This window comes from Scophthalmus maximus, chromosome 2, assembly GCF_022379125.1.
Source record: "Scophthalmus maximus strain ysfricsl-2021 chromosome 2, ASM2237912v1, whole genome shotgun sequence".
NCBI classification, from domain to species: domain Eukaryota; kingdom Metazoa; phylum Chordata; class Actinopteri; order Pleuronectiformes; family Scophthalmidae; genus Scophthalmus; species Scophthalmus maximus.
Window position 1 is genome coordinate 246,958 of NC_061516.1, and position 20,484 is coordinate 267,441.

General features: G+C 42.5%; 3 protein-coding genes across 17 annotated transcripts in view; 1 reads left to right on the forward strand and 2 right to left on the reverse strand.

Annotated features, from left to right (window-relative positions):
• Positions 1-879: 879 nt before the first annotated feature.
• On the reverse strand, positions 880-2,829 carry LOC118300113 (ependymin-2). Its single transcript, XM_035624209.2, has 6 exons — positions 2,670-2,829; positions 2,524-2,558; positions 2,312-2,446; positions 1,652-1,838; positions 1,471-1,558; positions 880-1,351 (listed from the first exon to the last, which is right to left on the reverse strand). The coding sequence occupies exons 1-6, from the start codon at positions 2,734-2,736 to the stop codon at positions 1,219-1,221; spliced, it is 645 nt and encodes a 214-aa protein (XP_035480102.1). The 5' UTR covers positions 2,737-2,829; the 3' UTR covers positions 880-1,218.
• Positions 2,830-3,712: 883 nt separating this feature from the next.
• alpk1 (alpha-kinase 1) lies at positions 3,713-11,590 on the reverse strand. 13 transcript variants are annotated; one of them, XM_035624201.2, is made up of 15 exons: positions 11,403-11,590; positions 10,801-10,843; positions 10,363-10,615; positions 9,686-9,840; positions 9,409-9,607; positions 9,064-9,123; positions 8,881-8,967; positions 8,711-8,787; positions 8,544-8,639; positions 8,351-8,455; positions 6,447-8,193; positions 5,325-5,472; positions 5,082-5,244; positions 4,560-4,746; positions 3,713-4,357 (listed from the first exon to the last, which is right to left on the reverse strand). In XM_035624201.2, the coding sequence occupies exons 3-15, from the start codon at positions 10,487-10,489 to the stop codon at positions 4,164-4,166; spliced, it is 3,345 nt and encodes a 1,114-aa protein (XP_035480094.1). In that variant the 5' UTR covers positions 10,490-10,615; positions 10,801-10,843; positions 11,403-11,590; the 3' UTR covers positions 3,713-4,163. The 13 variants fall into 13 exon arrangements, with proteins under 13 accessions (XP_035480094.1, XP_035480091.1, XP_035480085.1 ...); XM_035624198.2 differs by having other exon boundaries at positions 8,351-8,458; positions 10,363-10,612; positions 11,403-11,589; XM_035624192.2 differs by having other exon boundaries at positions 8,351-8,458; positions 11,403-11,589.
• A 518-nt stretch (positions 11,591-12,108) lies between these two features.
• Positions 12,109-20,484, forward strand: part of LOC118300111 (RAS guanyl-releasing protein 2) — a 33,107-nt gene continuing 24,731 nt past the window's right edge. The window contains exons 1-2 of one of the 3 annotated variants that reach the window (XM_035624207.2): positions 12,109-12,291; positions 12,393-12,511. The gene's annotated coding sequence lies outside the window, so the exon portion shown is untranslated. Of the gene's footprint in view, positions 12,512-20,484 lie in introns of all 3 variants that reach the window. The other 2 variants (XM_035624206.2, XM_035624208.2) reach the window with 2 other exon arrangements.

Below are 20,484 nucleotides of genomic sequence, written 5' to 3' on the forward strand. Positions count from 1 at the left end.
GATGTGTTGCATCGTCACAGCTGTAAATCCTGAAAAAAAAGACTGATAAGTGAATTTTCTTAAACATGAAATTTCTACGTGAGAATTCTATTTTAGTTTTTAAATGTGGGATGAGGAAGACTTTTGCATTAAATTAATTTTCCTTTTTTTCCCTTTTACAACAGATTTCGACGCTAATACTTTTAAAAGAGTGCCGTGTATTGATCAAAAACTTGTTATATTGTATGTTTTACTGATGTCAAATATTTCAGTTATGTTAGGCCATGTCAGCTCTTTGAGCTCTTAAATCTGTACATTCACACAACCACTTACACCTAGCTTATATATTCAGTCAGATAAATGCAGTAATTGTGAACTTTTGCTCCCATAAAAGATTGTGGTTTTGTCATTGTGACACCCAAGGGACTACTCCTAGTGTTAGGTTTTTAAGAACCCCCCCCCCCCCCCCCCCCCCCCAGTACTTCTCGGTACTTCGCTCTCCCACGGATCCATCAATCTGTGTGCTTATCTCTCCATAAATATGATATGTTCTGTGCATCTTCACTGCTATGATTCCTTATATAAAATTTTTGTTTAAAAAAAAGACTGATATGTCAATTTTGTTAAACATGAACTTTCAATATTAGAATTCTATTTTAGTTTTCAGTTATTTAACTCTCCAGGTTGATATTTTTTGGAATGGAATGGTTGTTGGCTGTGTTATTAGATTTCTCTATCACGTCTGGAAACGTTTTATTTTGAAAAAAGTAGCTCCTGTGAACAATCAAAATTCCTAATATTACGATTATGTGAATTGTACATTTTCATTAGGATCAAACAAACATTTTCTTAGTATTCTTATATTTTTAATGACAAAAGAAAATGCAAGTCGTGACACAGTTATGAGAAAATTATTTATTTATTTTAACGACTAGAGAGTAGCGAACGAGCTGAAAACATTACACAGAGATATTAACATGGTCTTCCAACATTTTGGTGAAAATCTCACCAAACAACGACTTAATATTTCTAGGAGAAAAGTTTGTGCCAGACCTTTTTTTCCTGAAAAAATATACATATATGAAATTGCATGTGATGTGTACAATTTAGCAAAATTTTGTGCTTTGAATTCAACATGTTATTTCAATGTAATGTACCTACAGCTATGATTCAGTGGCTCCACTCATTTTATAATTAACATCTCAAAGAAAGCTTAAGACGTTAGTCAAACAAGGCTGATTAATGCTTTTTGAGGAACAAGCTGAGGAAGTCTGCTGGCTCTTCTGTGCTGTCCTTCATCTCTGCATCCGCGCAGAAGTCCGGAGGGTTTAGCTGACCCGGGTCCGAAATCCCGATGACATTGTTAAAGAAGCTAGTGAACACAAAGACAATGACATAATGATCACCTTGCATGATTGAAGTTTTTCAGATTTTTTATGCAGTCCAGTATTTATATACAGATTGTTTTTTTTTTACAGTGTTGATTTTCACCTTGTCACTGTCCATCCGAACTGCTCAGTGTGGTACACAGTGCTGACCGGAATGCATCCGAATTCAGTGACCGTTGTCATGAACTTTCCTGGGTTGGACAGAAATTAAAAGAAAAACTGTGTTGATAAAGAGACATGGACGAACGGACGGTTGCAACCATCATACGCTCTCTCCCTCTCACCTCCTTGGTCGGGCAGATCTCCCGTCCAGGTGTTGACCAGGAGCCCCTCTCCTGGTCCAGACGAGCTGCCCACGACAACTTGGCCCAGCAAAGCTGCAGTTTTGGGGATTTCCAGAGGCTGGAAGTTTGTCTTCAGGGGCCTCTTCTTGCACGTATGGTTAGAATCAACAATCTCATACATGGTGGCCTGTGGGGTGAAAGATGCGGGATGAGGAAGACACATTTTTACTGATCAAATACTTATTATCTTGTATGTTTTATGGCTTGATATCAAGTTGATATAATAATAATAATAATATATATGTTTTATATAGTGCTTTTCTAGATGCTCAAAGACGCAATATCAAATATTTCAGTCATTTCATGTTACAAGGCTCTTTGAGCTCTTAAATCTGTATGTTCTGATAACCACTTAGACTTATCTTATATATTTAATCGGACAAATGCAGTAATTGTAAACTTTAGCTCCCATAAAAGATTGTGGTTTTGTTATTGTGACACCCGAAGGACCACTCAAATAGTGTTTTTCAAGGTCAGCATAAAAGTTTCAATGAATAATAATAATGATATCCTGGATATATTTTTTACTTGACTAAACCCCTGATGGAAAAATCTGCTGGTGAGGCGGCTCTGCAAAAAAATTATATTGTGAGTGGTCACCTCTCTGAAGAGCAGAAGAGCATCATAGGTGAGGGTCTTATTCTCATAAATGACCAGCTCCTTGAGTCGTATCCGCTGTCCAAGTGCATCATACAGGTACTGGGTATAGGCCCACAGCTTTTCATTCTGTGTGGACTGGAGAAAAGAATATGGTTATGGGTTTACTTATCGTACTGGGATTTTAAAAAAAAGTACTTAAAACAAACACTCACCACAGTGAGAGCTCCACTCAGGAGAGGAGGACTTGCTGTGGAAAGATACAGGAGATCACAACACTGCATTACTTAACTGTGGTATACAGACAACTGGCATTGAAAAAGCATTAAAGTCAGCAATATCTGTCTTACGTTGTACTTACAGCATGGATGAGGCTTCCCGGCCAGGCAGCCTGCCAGTAAGCAAACGAATACTGCTAAGAGTTTCATGTTTTAGGTTTCCAAGCTGCTGCTCACAGGCAAACAACAACCACTGTGTTGCTTGGCGAGAGCAGCCACTTCCTTATAAAACACTGAAGCTCAGGCTCCAGGAGAAAAGTCCAGCCTCCGGGTTTTTATTTATAACCCTTTCACCCTTATGAAAGTAACGTCCTAAATCATCTGTTATCAGACTCACATCATGATAAAAAAAGACCATAAAAGCCAGTATCTCCTCCTACAAATGACGCCTGTTCCACTTTATGTACAGTAAACTGTTACTGTGTGATGTTAATGTGTTTATGTAGGAGACAAATGCAGAGCAGACTGTGTAGAAACTTTTGACATGAAAAAACGTACTTTACTTACAGTTACTTTTAATGACCCTGTGCTTGTAAACAGAGAGGCTGTGAGGGAGAGTGCTCAGTGGAACAAGGGTGAGGAATTCTGTTTGTCTGAACGACCGCAGGAGGCTGTAAACCCCGAACTGGATTCTTTTTGTTTGTTGAGTATAGAAGAAGGGTGTGATGTAAGCCCTCATGAATTACATCACTGTCATGTGATCTGGAGGTGCGTGTGACTGCACACATGACTCGTGACTGGAGCACCTGGATGTCAACCTTGCAACCTAGTTATATTATTAACAAAGTTATTACACTATATTTTCATTAACATGCATCATCATTGCCGTGAGTCAATATTTTACATTTCACTGTGCAGCACTATGCAAAACGTGTTGCATTTGACGTCAGATTGGATTGACAACCTTAGTAACAACGACTACAAGCCCACACCAGTCACCTGGCTGAAGTACAGCAGCCTAAATATTGTTACACAGGTCATTTGATAATCATCTTTACAGTGTCACCCCTGTAACCGCTATAGGTGTGTCAGGGGCAAGTCACTGTGTCAAGTGACTCCCGCTGTCAGTCTAGTTAGGCAGCAATCCAGTCGCAGAGACAGGACAAAGAAAGATACCAAAAATACCTTTATTTTCCAAAATAAAACCTTTTATTTCAGCAGTGCTTTTTCGTGATTTACAACTGAGGGCAAGTGAGGCCAGAGTCCAGAACATTACGTAATAGTATGACACAATGTGGAACGGCTTCATTTTGTCCTTCCAACTACGGAGTAATTATTTTCCGAATAGAGGTTGAAGAAGGTTTAAGATTGAAAATGTAGGGTTAGGAGTAGGGTTACTCATATCCCTCACTTATATTGCTATTAGGTTTTTTTATATGTTGTTTTGGTAAAAGGAGTCTACTGTTGCCAGGATTAGGTTGCTGAAAATACATAATTTATATCAGTTGTAGACTTAAAAAAAAATACTATACTTATGCAAAATAATGTAAATCTGTGCATTTTTGAAATGTAAATCTATCAGTTAAAACATTAACTTTTCTAGCACTCAATAAATGTAACTTTAAAATCATAGTTTCTTAGGAGGAACATGCGACCACCTTAGGTAGTTTGAGCAGCTGGCAGATGCCAGTACACTCTGGTCCATGTTGCTCTTCCAGGAAGTACCTGAGGCCTCTGGTAGCAAAGTTGGAGGGGCCCCTAGGGGCCTTGGTCGAGTGGATCTGGGGGTCAGTGAGGTAGGTCAGCCCTTTGCCATTGGCTGTCACCCACCCTGTGGGAAAATCAAAAGCTGCATTGTAGTACCATCTTTTCAATATGACAAGTATGCACACGCATTGGTGGTTTCAGTGATCAGTGAAAAACACACACACACACACACACACACACACACACACACACACACACACACACACACACACACACACACACACACACACACACACACACACACACACACACACACACACAAACACCTTGTAGGTCTACAACAACTTCCTGGCAGTTGGAGAACAGGTAGGTGAAGTGTCCAAAGGCAAGGCCATATTCTGTCGCCTGGAAACTCTTGTCCTTCTTTCCAGTGTTGTTGGTCAATTTGACAAATTCTCCGAGCATATAGGGCTCCACTGTCACACAGCCCACAATCTCGTTGCCATCCAAAATCTATAAACGAGGGGAAAAGGCTGAAGTCCATTTTGAAAATATACACTACTCATTGCTATTGCAACAAAATTGCATCTATCTGATATTTTGTATCTTCATTTCCAATTTTCACTTATCAACAGCTCATAGTTCCTTTTAGATTAATAACTGTAAACTGATAAGTGGAGGGTGGATCGAGGGTGGACCAGTAGAGTGCAGTCTACTGTCTCAAGTGTTAAGTTCATGTGTAAGGCGTTCTATCTAATAAATCTGCTAAAAAAAGTTAACTTTGATTCATCTGTTTAATTGTTTGGCGCGTGCTTTTTGTCCATTCTGTCTTTCTTATTTGGCCTCACCAACAGTGCTTCTGAGGGAATGAAGTAGATCTGAGCCATCACATCCTTTTCGTAGAGACACTTATTGAATTCAGTCACGTAGTACTGAGCTGTCATCTGTCTCTCCACGTCTTTCAGGTGAAACTGGATCTGCTTCGGTTTCAAGTAGTCCTTCCCGACGTAGCTAAGGATAATAATGTATGTACAGGATTTGACTTAAAGTCATCATATTCAGGTTGTGCTTCGAATATGTAGCATACATACCTGCTTAACCTTTCCTCCTGGTGTAAAAACTGTACCCATATTGCTGTTCTCTGCTTGCCCTGCATCCCCACTGGCTCTCCAATGTAAACACAGGTCTCCCTTGCCGTCCACAGTCCTTTTACTTTGGAGAACTTCAAATGAAGTGCACCTAGTGAATATGACATTCAGAGACAGGTCAAATCAATGTTTTATGCACTGCTTTAGACACAGCTGGGCTTTTACATACAGTATCCTAGCCTGTTCTGTTTTGATGTGATGGCCTTTTGCTCAGACCAGAACATGTTGAGAGGTACAACAAAACTTAGGGTCTACAGACTAGTGGGCTAGTGGATTTGAACGGATTGCTAATGTCAGCATGTTTGCATGCTTACATTTAGAAAGTACAATGTTTACCTTGTTTATATTATTAGTTTATTGTATTGCGTGCTAAAATTTGCTAATAACCACTACGCAGAGTACTCCTGTTATTAGTTTCGCAGGTCAAAAACCAAAAAGTTAAATTTTTGATGTGTGGCAATAGTGAGGGGGCCTAACAAGTTATTACATTTCATCCTGACGGGGTGTTGAATGACTGTACCAAATGTCATGTCAGTCCACACAGTCAAGACACATTTGACAAGAAAACACACATCAACGTAGTGGGGCTAAAAGAGAAGTAAGGGATCCCCAAAGTCAATGTTATTCATGATTATTTAGTGAAATAATCAACATTTAAGCAGACGTAGAGATGTTTCAAAGGATGAGTGAAAACTTTGATCAGCTATTGGAGCTAAATGAATAGCTAACGGACATAATCAGTCATTAATTTCATCCTCTGAGCACCATGAATGTCTCTACCAAACTTTAAGGCAGTCCATCCAGTAGTTGTCAAGATATTTACTGTCACTAAAACCCTAAAAAGTTAACCTGAGGGTGGCCCCAGAAAGGACAAAATCTGCAGGCTTCATATTTTGGGGACCATGAACATCCGTTCAATATTTCAATCCATCCAAAGGTTGTTGAGATATTTCAGCCTGGACCAACATGGAGGTCTTACTGACCAACACTGCCAGCCTTGGAGCCATACCTAACGCCCCTTAAAATATGTACTGATGATGAAGAGAGATGGGATGTAATACTTACTGTAGACAGTTCTGTGTTCCTTAAGTTGGAATTGTGTCTCATCACTGTGCAACCTCGTCAGCAGACATTCATGGCAAACGCCAGCCAGTAGGGCTTGGTAATCCATCTGTGACAACAAATATTGTCTCTCAGGGACAACACCACCTTCGGTGCTGTGCTTTAGGCAGCTGAAGCACAAGGGGTTCTTCCTCTGAATTACATTAACTTTTGCTATAGAGGAGACTTCATTCAATTCCACCATGTCAAATGAACTATCTGGGGAAGTGTACTGGGAAGAGTTTGGGTGAGGGGTTGCTAAAGAGCTCTCGTTAAGAGGTTTTACAGATACAGAGTCAGTCTCAGTGTCTTTATTCGGGTCAACATTACACTCCTGGTTTTGTGACTTGGACGAGGCTCTGAATTCCCCTCTAGATGTGTGGTTTTTGCACATGGGACCATGAGCTGCATCATCGGTTTCAGAATCGAGTGTTTCTAAGAGGAAGAAGCTCCCATCGGAATCTGGTGACTTGCTGCTTTGGCTGGTTCCTGCTTTTGGTAGGCTAGATGGCTGGGATTTACGGTTTGTGGCAGAGTTCACATCAATCGAAATTTTCTCCCATGATGAATGGGAACTGAAACTGTCACTTAGTGAGCTGTAGGAGGTTCTGAGAGTTAGCTGGGACAAGGACTGTGGTGCTCCTTCAGCCACAGCACCAGCAGCATCAATCATCCAGTCCTCCTCAGTGCCCAGTGTCTCTATTCCAGCGTGCATCAATTCAAACTTTTCCGAATCACTGCTCACATTGGAGGAGGAAGTAGCAGGTGTTGCAACTGTACCTGAATTGACAGTAGAACTGGAACCATGCAAGTCTGGCTTCATGTTTTTGTCAGTGAACTGAAGCATGCTGTCATCAGCCTCAGTGGTCAGACAGCTCTGGTTCCTCACATTTATTCCATGCTCTACGGCACTACTTCCTATGTAGCCACTCCTGCCGGGGCTAGAATACCCTGGGCTACTCAAGGAGAAGTTCTGCCACGATGAACCAAGGTCATCTGTGCTTCCCAGAGTCGTACACTGGTCAGGCTTTGGAGACGGCTGAACAGCAGATGGATCTGATGCTCTTTGATGGGGCACCTCTCTTTTGGGTGTGTCTTTTGACACTTTGCATTCTGTGTCGAGTGTACCTATGGTTGTCCCCAGTGCAGTTATACACAGCCTCTCCCCAGCTATCTCTCCTTTAGTCCTCTTACAGTTTGAGCTGCTTGTCTCGCACAGCGATGCATGCAACTTCTGGAATCCCTGCATCAACTTAGAGAAACCTTCCAGAGTAAAATTTACTGATGCTTCTTTGGTGTTTCGGTAGCTGTCAGGAATAAAAGACCCCTTGTCGGAATTGAGGAAAGGCTCCACTCGAAACAGCATCTTGACTTGGGTGACTAGCTGCATGATCTCAGCACAGAGGCTGTCCTTGCCTTGGTTATCTGCATGACAGTAATCATAGAAACTGGCTAAAGCCTTTTGGCACGTTTGTGTCGCCTGTGCCACAACCTTCTGAGTAGTGCCAAGCCATTTGTGAGCGACAGTGAGGGAATAGGCAGCCTTGAGGAAGGTGTGAAGCTCCTGCTTGCTTGTGACCTGCTTGCACTCTGCTTTGGTGAGCAAGCCAATGGAAAATGCCTCTCGAGCCTGCAGGAGGAAAGTCTGTCTTTGAGAGTCGGGGCACTCCACTGAGAAACTGTATGATAAGTAGCAGGTCCCTTGAGTTGCCTAAAGAAAAAGAAGCGTGTCAATAGAACGGCCTATTGGAGCAATTCCTGTTGCCCTGTCATTAGCTACCTTTTCTGTGCATCTATGGCTTTATTCATTTCTGTCAATTGCAGGCAGCCATGAGTCATGCCAGAGATCAGTCAGGTGAATGGCTTACCACATTGGTCAACACATAGAGTGAAGTGAACTGGCTGTAAACCACCGCCATTTTTGCTGCCTGGGCTGCTGAAAGAAGACGATGACTCTCATGCCCTAGTAAGCACTGCTTCAAAGAGAAAACAGCCAAAACAAAACAAGAAGTTACACAAAGCCAATGGTATTTAAAGAAACATTATGTCAGTTGGACTTACCAAGTCAATATTTGGATTTGTCCTAAAAGCTTGGAAGTCCTCATCATTCATTGACACCAATATGTTGGCCAGTATGCCAAGAGAAGTTCCAATGCCCTATAAAATTGGGTCATGTAGGTTTACAAAATGACACCTGTGACACAATATTGTTGCTGTGTCTCGGATACCTTTTTATCAGGTTGAGGAAGTGAGTAGTAGCCAACCAGAGAAGCCCAGATTAACTCTGCAGCCTCAAGCCACAGGCCTGAAAGAGAGCACAAAGAGAGTGAAGATGTCAAAATACATGAGTATCAGTGCCACTATTCTTTTTTTCATTTTTAGTAAAAAATGATCTTACCTAGCTTTTGCAAAATCATTCCACGTACTTGAACACTTACAGCTTGCACAAGAGCCTTGTCACTTTCAGAGTGGTACAACCAGCAACCTGTATATTAGAAATAAATTCGATTTTTATTTAACATGTAGTTTGCAGTTTAATCCATCATTAATAGCAATTAAAATGACATTGCATGGACCTTACCTGTGGCCCCGCAATTGTTTATAAGGCTGCTCAGGATGTACTCTGCCTTCTGCAATTTGCCTGCAGGGAAGATGATGATTATGTTCTCATCTATTCAGCTCTGTGTAAGCAAAGCATACTACAAATATCTCTATCAGGAACATTTTTAATGAGAGCTCTTTTCACATCTATTTCCCATGTTATGAGTTTACACCAATCACTTTGATTTCCCAGAACAGTAATTACATTGTGTTGCTCATACATTTACATTAAGTCAGTGCAAGTAGCTCAGCCCAAAACTATAACTAGTTAAAAGTATGATAATCAGTCCCATATGCTTAACCCCAACCTTCTACTACATCGTACCAGAGTTGAGGTACACCCTGGCCTGTCGTATGACCAGCTGGGGCGCTACAGGGGTGTCAGGGTGGCATCTGTGGAGAAGCTTGGTGAGCTTTAGCAGCCGGCTGGACTCGTCCGTCCAGTAGAGGAAACGGTCCACCAAGAAGACCACTGCCAGTGCTGTGCGTGCCTCCTGAGCCACGATGGAAGCCCTTAGAACAGCCTGGCATAGAAATAAACATACCCAGTAAACACAAACAGATTTTGTGTAATGCTGATTAGTTATCGCTGTGATCATTACCAGTAGCTGAGGTAGGTGCTTGCTGATGAGGTCACTAAGGTTAGTTTTGTCATTGGCACTGACTGACAGCTTGTACTGCCACTTCTCCGGCACAAAGGGCCACTTCATGTCCATTGCCTCCTGCAGGAGAGAGGCCAGTTCTACACACAGCGAGTCTACAGGAAATGAGAGAACAATAAAACTGTGTGGCAGTGCAGAGATTAATGGACATCAAATATCTTGTAGTCCAAAACCAGAACAGAATCGGAAAATACTTCGAAATTGAAACAATTGGACTCAAAGCTACACCAGAATGCTTTATACAGTTGCAACTTCACCAAGGAAAAGATCACAATCAAAGTAAAACTGAGTATGTAATTTGGTGTTCAACTTTCTTGAGGTTTCCTTTGCTAGAGACATGCTATGTGTGGGCACTGGGAAAGCAGAACTACTGAGAAGGAGGTTTACAGTGAACACTGCCCCAGCTTCTGCCACTGAAAAGCTAAACCAAAGGAAACCCCCCATTCATGCAAACAGGATAATGGATTAGCTGAGCATTTGTAAACAACGCCTTTGTCCTTGATTCTCAACTCAAAGTATTTGTGTGGACCGTATGTGAGTATAATTCCACAAACTGTTGATCCTCACCCAAATCCCAATCTGATTTACTCCCATGACAAGTGACAACACAGCACCACCTTGTGTCTGACCTCTGCAGCTGCAGTAGTTCAGCCTCTCATCCTCAGCGGGCTGGGTGGACTGTTGAGCTGCTGCTGCTGCTCTGAGGCACTCCTCCAGTAAATCCCCCACCTCCTGACTGTCCATTGCGGTAAACAGATGTTTCAATTGTTGCCGGCAATGAAAAGGAATTCCTCCTTTCTTGTAATCTTCGCCTCTGTTCCCGTATTAGAGTAACGTGAGAAGGGGGAAACCCAAAAAATGGCCGGACTGCTGTTGAGAAAGGATTGCACCATCTTGTGTGTTTATCAGTTTCAAAACATGAAAAAATAAACCCCCACACAAAACATAAATAAATAAATAATCAATGAATCCACTCGATATCAAATCAATATGACAAATATAATAAAAAGTCCTTGTGTTTTCCCAACTGAAAATGTGTGTATATGATTTCTTACATTTATTTTATGGACAGCACAACTTCTCCGATATGCCTGCATTCTTGTGAAAAAATAAATAAATACAGGTCTCAGGTAATGGAAATCACTCCAGTCCTTTAAGAGAGTCACAATATGCCTACAACATGTAACACATATCAATTAATACAGTCAGAGTAGTCTGATGGTCGGCATTAGCTTTTCAGACTTAGCATACATATAAGTGCAAAACATCTTTTTAGGTGTATGAATTCATGCGGCGTTCCAGTTGCAAATTCCGGCACGGACTTCGGTAATTCCGAGCTCCGAGGTACAACGGAACGCAGCATTCCATGTCTCAGGACAACTCAAGTAATAATAATAATAATAATACATTTAATTTATAGAGCAATTTTCATTGCTAAAAGCAAAGTGTGATGATGAATAGACGTACACATATTATGGCAAACTGGAGAGCCTAGCCACAGACAGAAACCCGTTATTATGGCTGCACTCATCGACACATTGACGCGATGTCGTCTCGCTTTAGCTGAATGTAAACCTTACGATGCTGTCGCTTTAGATACGATATCCGGTACACGAACCACAGTTTTCACATAAGGTGCTTTATTAAAGTCACCTACCGATGTCCTCGCACTGGCGCTTCGCTTCTTCCTGGTACGTTCTGTACGATGATGCTTTCGAGTGCAATCGGAAAAATCGCAATCAATGTGTAATGGTAAGCGTAGTGGAACAAGCGTTTTGAAATTATAAATTGGTTCCTTGACAAAAAAGTTGAAGTGAACACTAAATCAACATAAACTGATAGTTTTCTCTCACTTCTACACGTTGTAAAACGTTGTTTTTAGACACAAAAAACACAAGACGCTTCCCCCCCCCCATACATTTTTATTGAAGGTCTATTTTGACTGACATTTATCACCACCTACCTTTTTCGGGATCACTTTGACATTATGACACAATCAATGTATCTACTTCTTATGTTTTGTAGTATACAATTCATAAATGAGCTATTATAGCAATGTTGTAGCAACATAGTTGTTTCCCCCACTAACTCACTGAAGCAGCACTCTTATACTTCTAGGCTGGATTTAATAAAAATGCACAAAACGTCTGCTACATTCCGCATGAGCACGAGACAAAATATTATTTTTTTAATCTTTATGAGAGACTCGGGGATTCTGACTGACAAGGCGCACTGATATGCAGAGCGGCCCACAGACTGATGTGTGGTGATGTGTACGTGTAACGGTGCTTCGCTTCTCGTTCACAACAAGCATGTGGACGGGACTGTGCTGTTGCTGCGATACTGCCGATAGGAGGAACTGTGGCTCTGCAGTGTGATCGTGCACAGCTGGAACCTCATCAGACGGTCGGCGCGCGGTCCAACTGTGAACAGCTGCTCCGACGCACACCGCGTCCACAACTTGGCGAAGAAGTGCGCCAGGAGAGGACCCGGGCGAGGTGTAGGGTTAATGTGCCGCGAAATACCCACATAGCCCCATAGACAGGGTGAGCGCCATAATTAGCTCCAAAAAAAAAAAAAGATATCCGGGTGAACCTCTTTCCGATAAGTTCTCGTGGGTTTCGATCATCGCCGCCTCTTGTCGCAGGACCCGTTGCTGCTGCTGCCACTTGGTGATGTAAAGCTCTTCGTCTCAGCGCTCATTCCTTGGCTGTTCCATCACTGTAGCCTCTCCTCTCAGAACATGGGGGCCTTCCAACTCTGAAGGTAAGCAATCGTGCCGCAACTCGCGTGCTGGATCAAAACTGAGGGAGCTCGAGCGCATTTGGACATCTTTTTTTTTTAAATTTTTTTACGCACGGCGGGTCTCAGATACGACACCCTCTACGCGTAAGGGAGAATGGAAATTAGGCGTTGATTGCCTGTTCAATGTTCTGTGTAAAAAACAAATCGCCACTTGATCAACTGATGTTGCCAAAACCAGTGTATTGCAACAGTAGCTAACGTCACGCGTGGACTTGCCCGCTTGCACCATTAACCACAGCAACCTGTGAGTGGCACGTCGACTCATTGGGGATGCGGCTCTTTGCACTTTGTGTTGGAAGAACTATGCACAGCTGTTGTGCTAAGACTTGAAGCAGACACGGGTTGCACCCTACAGCTGTCATCTATTAGTAGTTGAACAATGTTAATGATTGTGCCTTTTACAGAGCAGGATGGCAACAGGAGTTGCTATAGTAGAGGCGCACAGTCGCTTTGTCTGCCCAGCTCATAAACAAGCAAATGACTTGGAGGCTGTGTAGAGGAATGGCTGTAAGAATACATAAGCTTTATAAATGGGTCACATACTCCAGGTATAATTACTGTCACATGATCCTCAGGTGCTTAGAGCTGCAACAGCACTGATGTACTAAGAAAGGAAGAGCATCAGGGAGCAGAGGAGGATGGAGGATGGAGGAACGCCTATCTGCAAAATTAGACTGAGGGAGTGGCAGGGTCTTTATCCCGCTTTGACCTGTGTGAGAATGATGCTATGCAAATGTCCGTTGTCATGCAAAGTTATGGCACAAACCCGTACGGGGGGAGGGAAAACGCAGGAGCTCAACCCTAACACATCTTTTTCACGGCTCAAGAAATAACTGAGGTGCCAATCAAATTATGCACACTGACTTTCAGGCAGCTCATGGCAGCTTTGGTTATGACCAATGAACACCTGTGTTTCGATAGAGATTGACACTGTGGGCCACATCCCAACTTATTGCCATTCGTAGTCTCAATTTATATTCTTCCAGCCAACCCTTTTTTTTCTCTCCAACCTGTTCTGTTGTACAGACTGCAGCTGTCGTACTGTCGTGGTTCAAGGTGATTTCCTCCCACGGCCCTCAGAACAGTGGGGAATGGGGATTAAGAGGCATCTGTGATTACTAGCTCCGTGGCTTCTTTGCTGACTTCACTCCAGTGGTGTCAGTGCAGTGGAATTTGACTTCTAAGCTGCGACTGGCTGCCTGTCTGGAGATTTGAAAAGCCTGTTTGCAAATGAATTTGGGCAGGAGACAGATAAGTCACTTCAGTGTTTTCAGTTTTCAGTGTCACTGACTCGGCCATGAGCTGCATGCCGCTGATCAACTGATCCTGTTTTGAACGTTGGTCAAGCTCCCTTTGTGTGCAGTTTTTCGTCCAGATCAGCATCTGATGCAGGCAATGCAAATGGTGCGGCCATCCATGTCAGCCATCATGCAGTACCCATTCAGACAAATCTGTCTCCAAAGAAACAAATCAATATAACAATTAGTTTGACAACTGTTTTATAAGATGCTGGCTTATTTGATCTTCACGTACCTCAAAGTAAACCATGTGATCTCATGTTGCCAACAAGAGAAGTGGTGCTTGACTTGAAAGATATAGCACGTTGAGAAGGAAGGATTTCACAGATTCAAAGCACCTACAGATAAGTGGTAAAAATCAAGTAGAACAGATTCAGAATAAAGCTTCTGTGTCTCTAGTCCTCCTTTCTCTTCTCTGCTGCTACTGCTGCAGTGCACTTACTTCCACCCTTGATATTTAGCACTACTTCCAGCCGCCTCCTCCACCTCAACCTACAGCTATGTTTTGCGCTTATCGGGAAAGCCAGCCATAATTGGATCCATTGTGAAGGGCTGCTGCTTTATGCCAAAAGGACCAACAGCAACAAATCTGGGAGCAGGAGGAGGAGGAGGGGAAGGCTAAACTATCAAGCAGGACAGAATAAGAGAGTGAGGAAGAGGAAAACAAAAATCGATCCACACAAAGAAGGAAAATCAAGCAAAGAATAAAATAATTACAGGGAGCAGACAAAAGCAGCAGATCAGACATGCGTGGTGGACGTTCGCCATGATTGGGGTGTATAGTCTGATGCACTCGCCACTGCCTCTGCCTGCCCTCCCCATATCTCATTTTTCATTAGCTAATCCCACCTATTCCTCCAGAGCCCCTGTACTACACTCCTTAATTGCTTGTATCACCCTCTCACATTTTACCTGCTAGGTCGCATTCATTACATTACATTCATTTAGCAGATGCTTTTGTCCAAAACGACTTACAATTAGTGCATTCCACCATGAAGATATTACCCAAAATTGCAAGAATCGATAGAATGCATAAGCATTTATCAAACAGCTTCAAGTGCTCCTTTTATATTATTATTGTTATTTTTTATAAATTCAGGGAGTAAGGTGCAGTCTGAACCGGTGACTTTTAATTCTGCGACGGAAGCATTGAAGGGATTCTGCTGATGTCAATGGGGAGCTCATTCCTTTCAGTTTGAGCAGGGATCACCACAGAGTTCTCAATGGTGATGGAGATGTCATTGGTGGGAGACGTCTTCCCTGGGAGGAAAAGCATCTTGGTCTTGACCAGATTGAGCTCAGGTGGTGCTTCAACATCCACTGAGAAATGTCAGCCAGACATGCAGAGATTCTTGCTGCCACCTGGGTTTTACATTGTGGAAAAGACCACATGAGTTGGGTGTTATCTGCGTAGCTATGGTCGGAAAAGCCATGTGAGTGAATGACAGAGCCTAATGACCTGGTGTACAAAGAGCTTTCGTACCAAGCTTGTTTGACGTGAAGTGTGGAGGGCCTGTTTGGCTCATGGGCAAGTGACAACAATGTGACTCCAAATGACTGCACAGATACAGACCTAGTTTTCCCCTGAACTATTTGTTTGAAATGTATTTTTTTACTGATTTAAACACCAGACAAGGAAGTAACACAGTGCAGGCAGAGCTGGAATCTGTTTTGGTATGACTCCCACTAACTTGGATGACAGTGATCGTAAAACTGTGACAATATAGAATCCAACTGCGAGTGGATGTCTGTACGTCTGTTTTTTTTTAAATGTCCAAAAACCTTCCAGAGAGGTTCACCCCAGCCAAATACTCTGCCCCCCTGTTCTTCTTTCACTTCTTCAGCTCCCATGAAAGGAAACAGACCCTGTTACAAGTCAGACAGTAAGTGCACTCTGCTCGCCTCATCTTTAAAGACATGCAGCAGCCGGAATACGGAGGGGAGATGCAGCAGTGCAGAGGGAGACATGGGAAGGGAAGGTAGTTGGGGAGGGAAAGTGTTGGATCTGGAGAGCTATAAATCATGCTGCAGCTGGAATTAAATCAGTCGGGGAGAAACACAGCAGTGGCAGAGTCTGGAAGCAGGGGGGTGCACGGAAAATCGCTGGTGCTGTATCTTAGCCAGTGATTACTAAAGGCAGTAAATTAGTGGCGATGGTGATTGCACAATTGTGATTAGTTCTGGGTTGATTGATCTCATTCCTCTGTGCTACAGGTGCCTTCCTTTCAGAAAGGGAATAGAAAAATAATGCCTGTGCATGGTGTCCTGCCCCTGAAATCGAAATGTACTGAACAGATTTGCACCAAACTTGATGGAGGGATGGGGCCTGGGCCAGGCAAAAACCCACTGAATTTTGGGGCAGATCATTCAATATTATTGGAATATTTTACTCTGAACTGCAGGATATGTTGCTAGATGCTGGTCTTGACAGAGGTATGCCCTCTTCTGAGTGCTATTTAAGTTTTCATAAGTCTGTTTGCAGTGTACAATGTTTTACACTCTTAATCTAAATTTGCATAATGAATGGAGTAGCCTAATATGACGACAGGAACTTCAGGGGTTTGTGGTCTTCTCAGGGATGTGAGCTAAAAAAAAAGCCAGCGGGGATAATGAAGAGGCAGGCTGGGTGAATGTGAAACGCCCTGCATGAAGGCAGTTCATGAATGACTGATGCATGAAACCGCTGTGTAGCTCAGTGAGGCAACTCAGACTGGCAGGAGGTAAATGAAGCAGATAAATGCTTGTGCAAAGAACAAATTTGTCTCAAGATCTATGCGGCCCTGCTCTGCAAGCGGCACTTCTTAGAAAACCTGTGTTTGTGAAAATTAAAGGATCCTGCAACACCGTGCATCACTGCCCTAATCGGAGGCTGTTTTTGGCTGGTGAATGTTTTTCCTGCAGCCACATAGACGTATGTCTACGTCTCTGCAGGGAAAGTGTCTCTTGAGCAACTGAAATGGCTCGCACTGAGAATTGCCAACTGCAACTTCTAATTAGCACTGCAGTCGAAATTGCTTGACTTCAAAGAAACAAATGGATATTTGGGGAAACCCTTGAATATAGGAATGCTAGCTGTTTCCTATTAGTTCAAGTCTTTATGCTAAGCTAACTGGTGATGGCTGTTTACAAATTTATTGTACAGACACACTAGTGGCATTCCTTGCTATCTTTTGGCAAGAAAGTGAATTGAGCATATTTCCCAAAATGTCAAACACCTTTGAACCTGCTAAAGCTAAATTATGTTAAGCTTACTGTCTGATGGGAGCAGCTTTGTATAGTGTACAGGCATGAGGGTGGTAGGCTAAGTCATCTAACTTTGGACAAATGTATGAAATTTGTTTTTCTCAAAATGTCGACAGAATTGCTTTGATTTGTGGAAGTAGCAAGCCAACAGCATTTATTCAATTATTCAACAAATGATCACATAAAGCTGATACCTCATGATGCACCCCTCTGGCAAGGACTGATATTTCTGTTATTGCATGGAATTAATCCTCCCGAGATATACCGCAGTGTAACAACAGGAAGTGAGACTTCTGACTTCAGCATTACAGAATTGCAGAAAGTGAACTCTGACCGAGGTGTGTTCCGAGATTGACGGTTGGCAGAAATCTCATGGGTGTTCACTGCAAGGCACATACCCCAATGTACTATTGCAAAAGATGATGTATCAGGTTTGCCCTTTTACACAACACGCCATGTGTCCGCATCTTTCACTCATCACACAATGAGTTATGTGTGTGTCAGGGAGAAAAAAACATGCACAAAGTGACGAAGCACTGCCATGTTAAGAACCCTGTTGAAAAACTATTATGCATTTAGAAAATTCAACCAACTCCGAACAAGGCTATTTATAACAAGTAGTACAATCGCCACATTTCACACATGCATACCAACACGCCCTTCCGGCATTTGTTATGAGGCAAACTTTCACATCTGGTAAAAGGACAGACGTTTGAGCAGGAAGCCTCAACACAAAGCGGTGAAAACAGTGTGACACAATAATACATTGTAGTGTTTTTTGAGGGGCAGATATTGTAACAGCACATGGGCTCTGCAGCAAATGCCCTTTTTCTGTTTCACACATTACACTTTTCATTTGAAGTCAGAAAGTTGAGACGTGAGATACGAAAGCATGCCAGATGTGGAACAGGATGCGTGACTCTTTTCATTTTGGGGGACATCATAAAACATTACACTCTGGCAGCTGCTATGTCCCAGCAAGAAGGCATTGTGAAATCTACATATTTTTCTCCCTCACTTCCTCCTGTTATATTTTGAGACAGATCTGTGTTGCATTTTTTGTCATAATGTGTTTTACTGCCCTCCCCCTTCAGCCAACAGTCTCTTCACATTTGACTGAGCTGAAGCGAGGTATAGTTCACCCTCTTCGTGCCTCCCAGTCTCTCTCTTTATCGCCCATTCTCCCATAGCTCCTCTCCTCCCTCCACCAGCCCCCCCCCCCCCCCCTCCCCAAGGAGCAACTGTAGCTGCTAATCTCAGTTTGCAGCCATTGCCCCCCCACCGATGTGTTTTTCTGCGTGTCCAGGGAAAAGGAAACGCTTCCCTTCCTGCTCTCAGTACCCAGCAGTTTGCAAATAGAGCCTGCCACCAGCTGCTTCGTAGGCCCCTCTGAAGAACTATATCCGTCCCATCATGCAGCACCCTTGCTACAACTTCCTGAAACAAACCAGAGATTGTTGGGCAAGAGATAAGGGTGGTGTGTGTATAATGTGAAGAAGTGGTGCTTGTAGGTGGGCTTTGCAGCCTTGTAATTGTGGCCCCATGGCCTCACAAGGACAGAAAGATAAGATAAAATCAGGAGTCAGGTTTACAATCACTTCAGAACCTTGGGTTTAACTTAATTTGATAATCTGAATGTTTGTAAAAATAGTCTAGATATTATTCAAATAAGTTTTTATGTAATTACATTACATTACAGTCAGGGAGTAAGGTGCAGTCTGAACTGGTGAGTTTTCAGTCCCTGACTTTGAAGGGATTCTGCTGTCCTGATGTTTATGGGGAGCTCGATCCACCATTGAGGAACCCGAAAGGAAAAGAGACGGGATTTAGATGAGCAGTTGCTGCTGCCCCCTCGCAGTGAGGGCATGGCAAGCCGTTCCGCCGTAGCAGAGCGGAGTGGACGGGCGTGGGTGTAAGTTTTGACCATTTTCTGGATGTAGGAAGGGCCTGAGCCATTTGCAGCATGGTAGGCAAGTGCCAGTGCCTTGAATCGTATTCGAGCCACCACCAGTAGCCAGTGTAGGGTGAGCTGCAGAGGTCTTTTAGTGTTGCCAGCTGTGGCACAGGTTGAAAGGACAGAAACCTAACTCTGCTGTTTTACAAGTGAAATGATAGTGACATCCACAGTAATATGGAGTAACAGAAAGGAATGGACAGACAAGACTAATAACCTCCTCTGTGAAGGGAAGGAAGGAGTGTCGCGAATTTTTAGAAACAGGGCAAACCAAAACATGCTGTGAGAAAGAGGCTGCCAACCAGCTAAATAAATATCACATTCTAATACTAAGACAGATTCTTTTTTCTGATATTAAAGTGTCTTATTTTAAAGTGCTAGCATGCTAACATATTGACAAGTAAAATATAAAATGTAATATAAAATGTAATATGATACAAATGCATAGTACATAGGTAGCCTACATAGCTTACATAAAAGTTAACTACATACATACATACATGAAAATAAAAATATAAATCAATGCATAACATAAAAAATATGTCAAATATTGATTTAAGTAAGGAAAATAAGAAAATATAAGTCCAAATGGATTAAGAGAAAGATAGGCATAAATGGTATGTCTTAACAATATAATTTTGTAGGTTTTTGGTCACACACCTGTGCTGGAAAACTCGTTCGTTGGGATGTTATTACAATTCATCCTGAGGAGAAGATGAATCAAATCATTCAATAGTTGTTAAAACCTTTCAGTCCAAACTGCAGTGACCCCTCCACTTTTCCTCTGCGTGGCCATTAGATCCAGAGTCAGTCCATCACTTCAGTCAGTTCAGACCGATGCTAATGGCTGACCACCCAACCCACACTGCCATCCTCTGCCGCAATACTGGTGACTGAACCTTTTAACAACGTTAGTGTTAGGGAATAAACAGATTGTGGGTGCATTTTCTCAGTGTCTTGCCTAAACACAGCTACTTAGAGTGAATAAATGCATCAACAGCTTTTGGCTCAGGACCACAGGCTGTGAAACCATCAATCAAATTGACCCAAATGTCAGTAGGGAGAGTATAAAACTAAATCAATGTCTATATGGAGGCCTTTGCATTCGCCCTGGGTATTTACCAGCATAGAAATGAGCCCATTATGGGAATAGCAATAAGAGAATGGATATCATTATCTTTGTGTTTGTCAGTGTCGTATCATCAATCAGTGCTCCTGTCGATTTGAAGACATGGGCGATGAAGAGTTATATAATTAGCCAATTTCCCTCTAATGTGTGGGCTTTGTGAGAAGGCATGGTCTGATGTGATTTAAACAGGGAACAAGCATGTAGCCACAAAATGGTTAACTTCATTCGAGAGATTTGATCAGGCATGATAACAAATACTGTTATCAAGTATTTGAAGTAAATTTGAACATTCTACTGCTGCACAGGTGTA

Excerpts from the sequence above, each read along its gene's own strand:
- alpk1 (XM_035624200.2), bottom strand. The coding sequence starts at position 10,489 with ATGGACAGTCAGGAGGTGGGGGATTTACTGGAGGAGTGCCTCAGAGCA. Across the intron at positions 8,968-9,063 it reads AAACAATTGCGGGGCCACAG|GTTGCTGGTTGTACCACTCT; the intron begins GTAAGGTCCATG and ends TCTAATATACAG. Across the intron at positions 8,788-8,880 it reads AATGATTTTGCAAAAGCTAG|GCCTGTGGCTTGAGGCTGCA; the intron begins GTAAGATCATTT and ends GCTCTCTTTCAG.
- LOC118300113 (XM_035624209.2), bottom strand. The coding sequence starts at position 2,736 with ATGAAACTCTTAGCAGTATTCGTTTGCTTACTGGCAGGCTGCCTGGCC. Across the intron at positions 1,559-1,651 it reads AGATCTGCCCGACCAAGGAG|GAAAGTTCATGACAACGGTC; the intron begins GTGAGAGGGAGA and ends TGTCCAACCCAG. Across the intron at positions 1,352-1,470 it reads TTCGGATGGACAGTGACAAG|CTTCTTTAACAATGTCATCG; the intron begins GTGAAAATCAAC and ends TGTGTTCACTAG.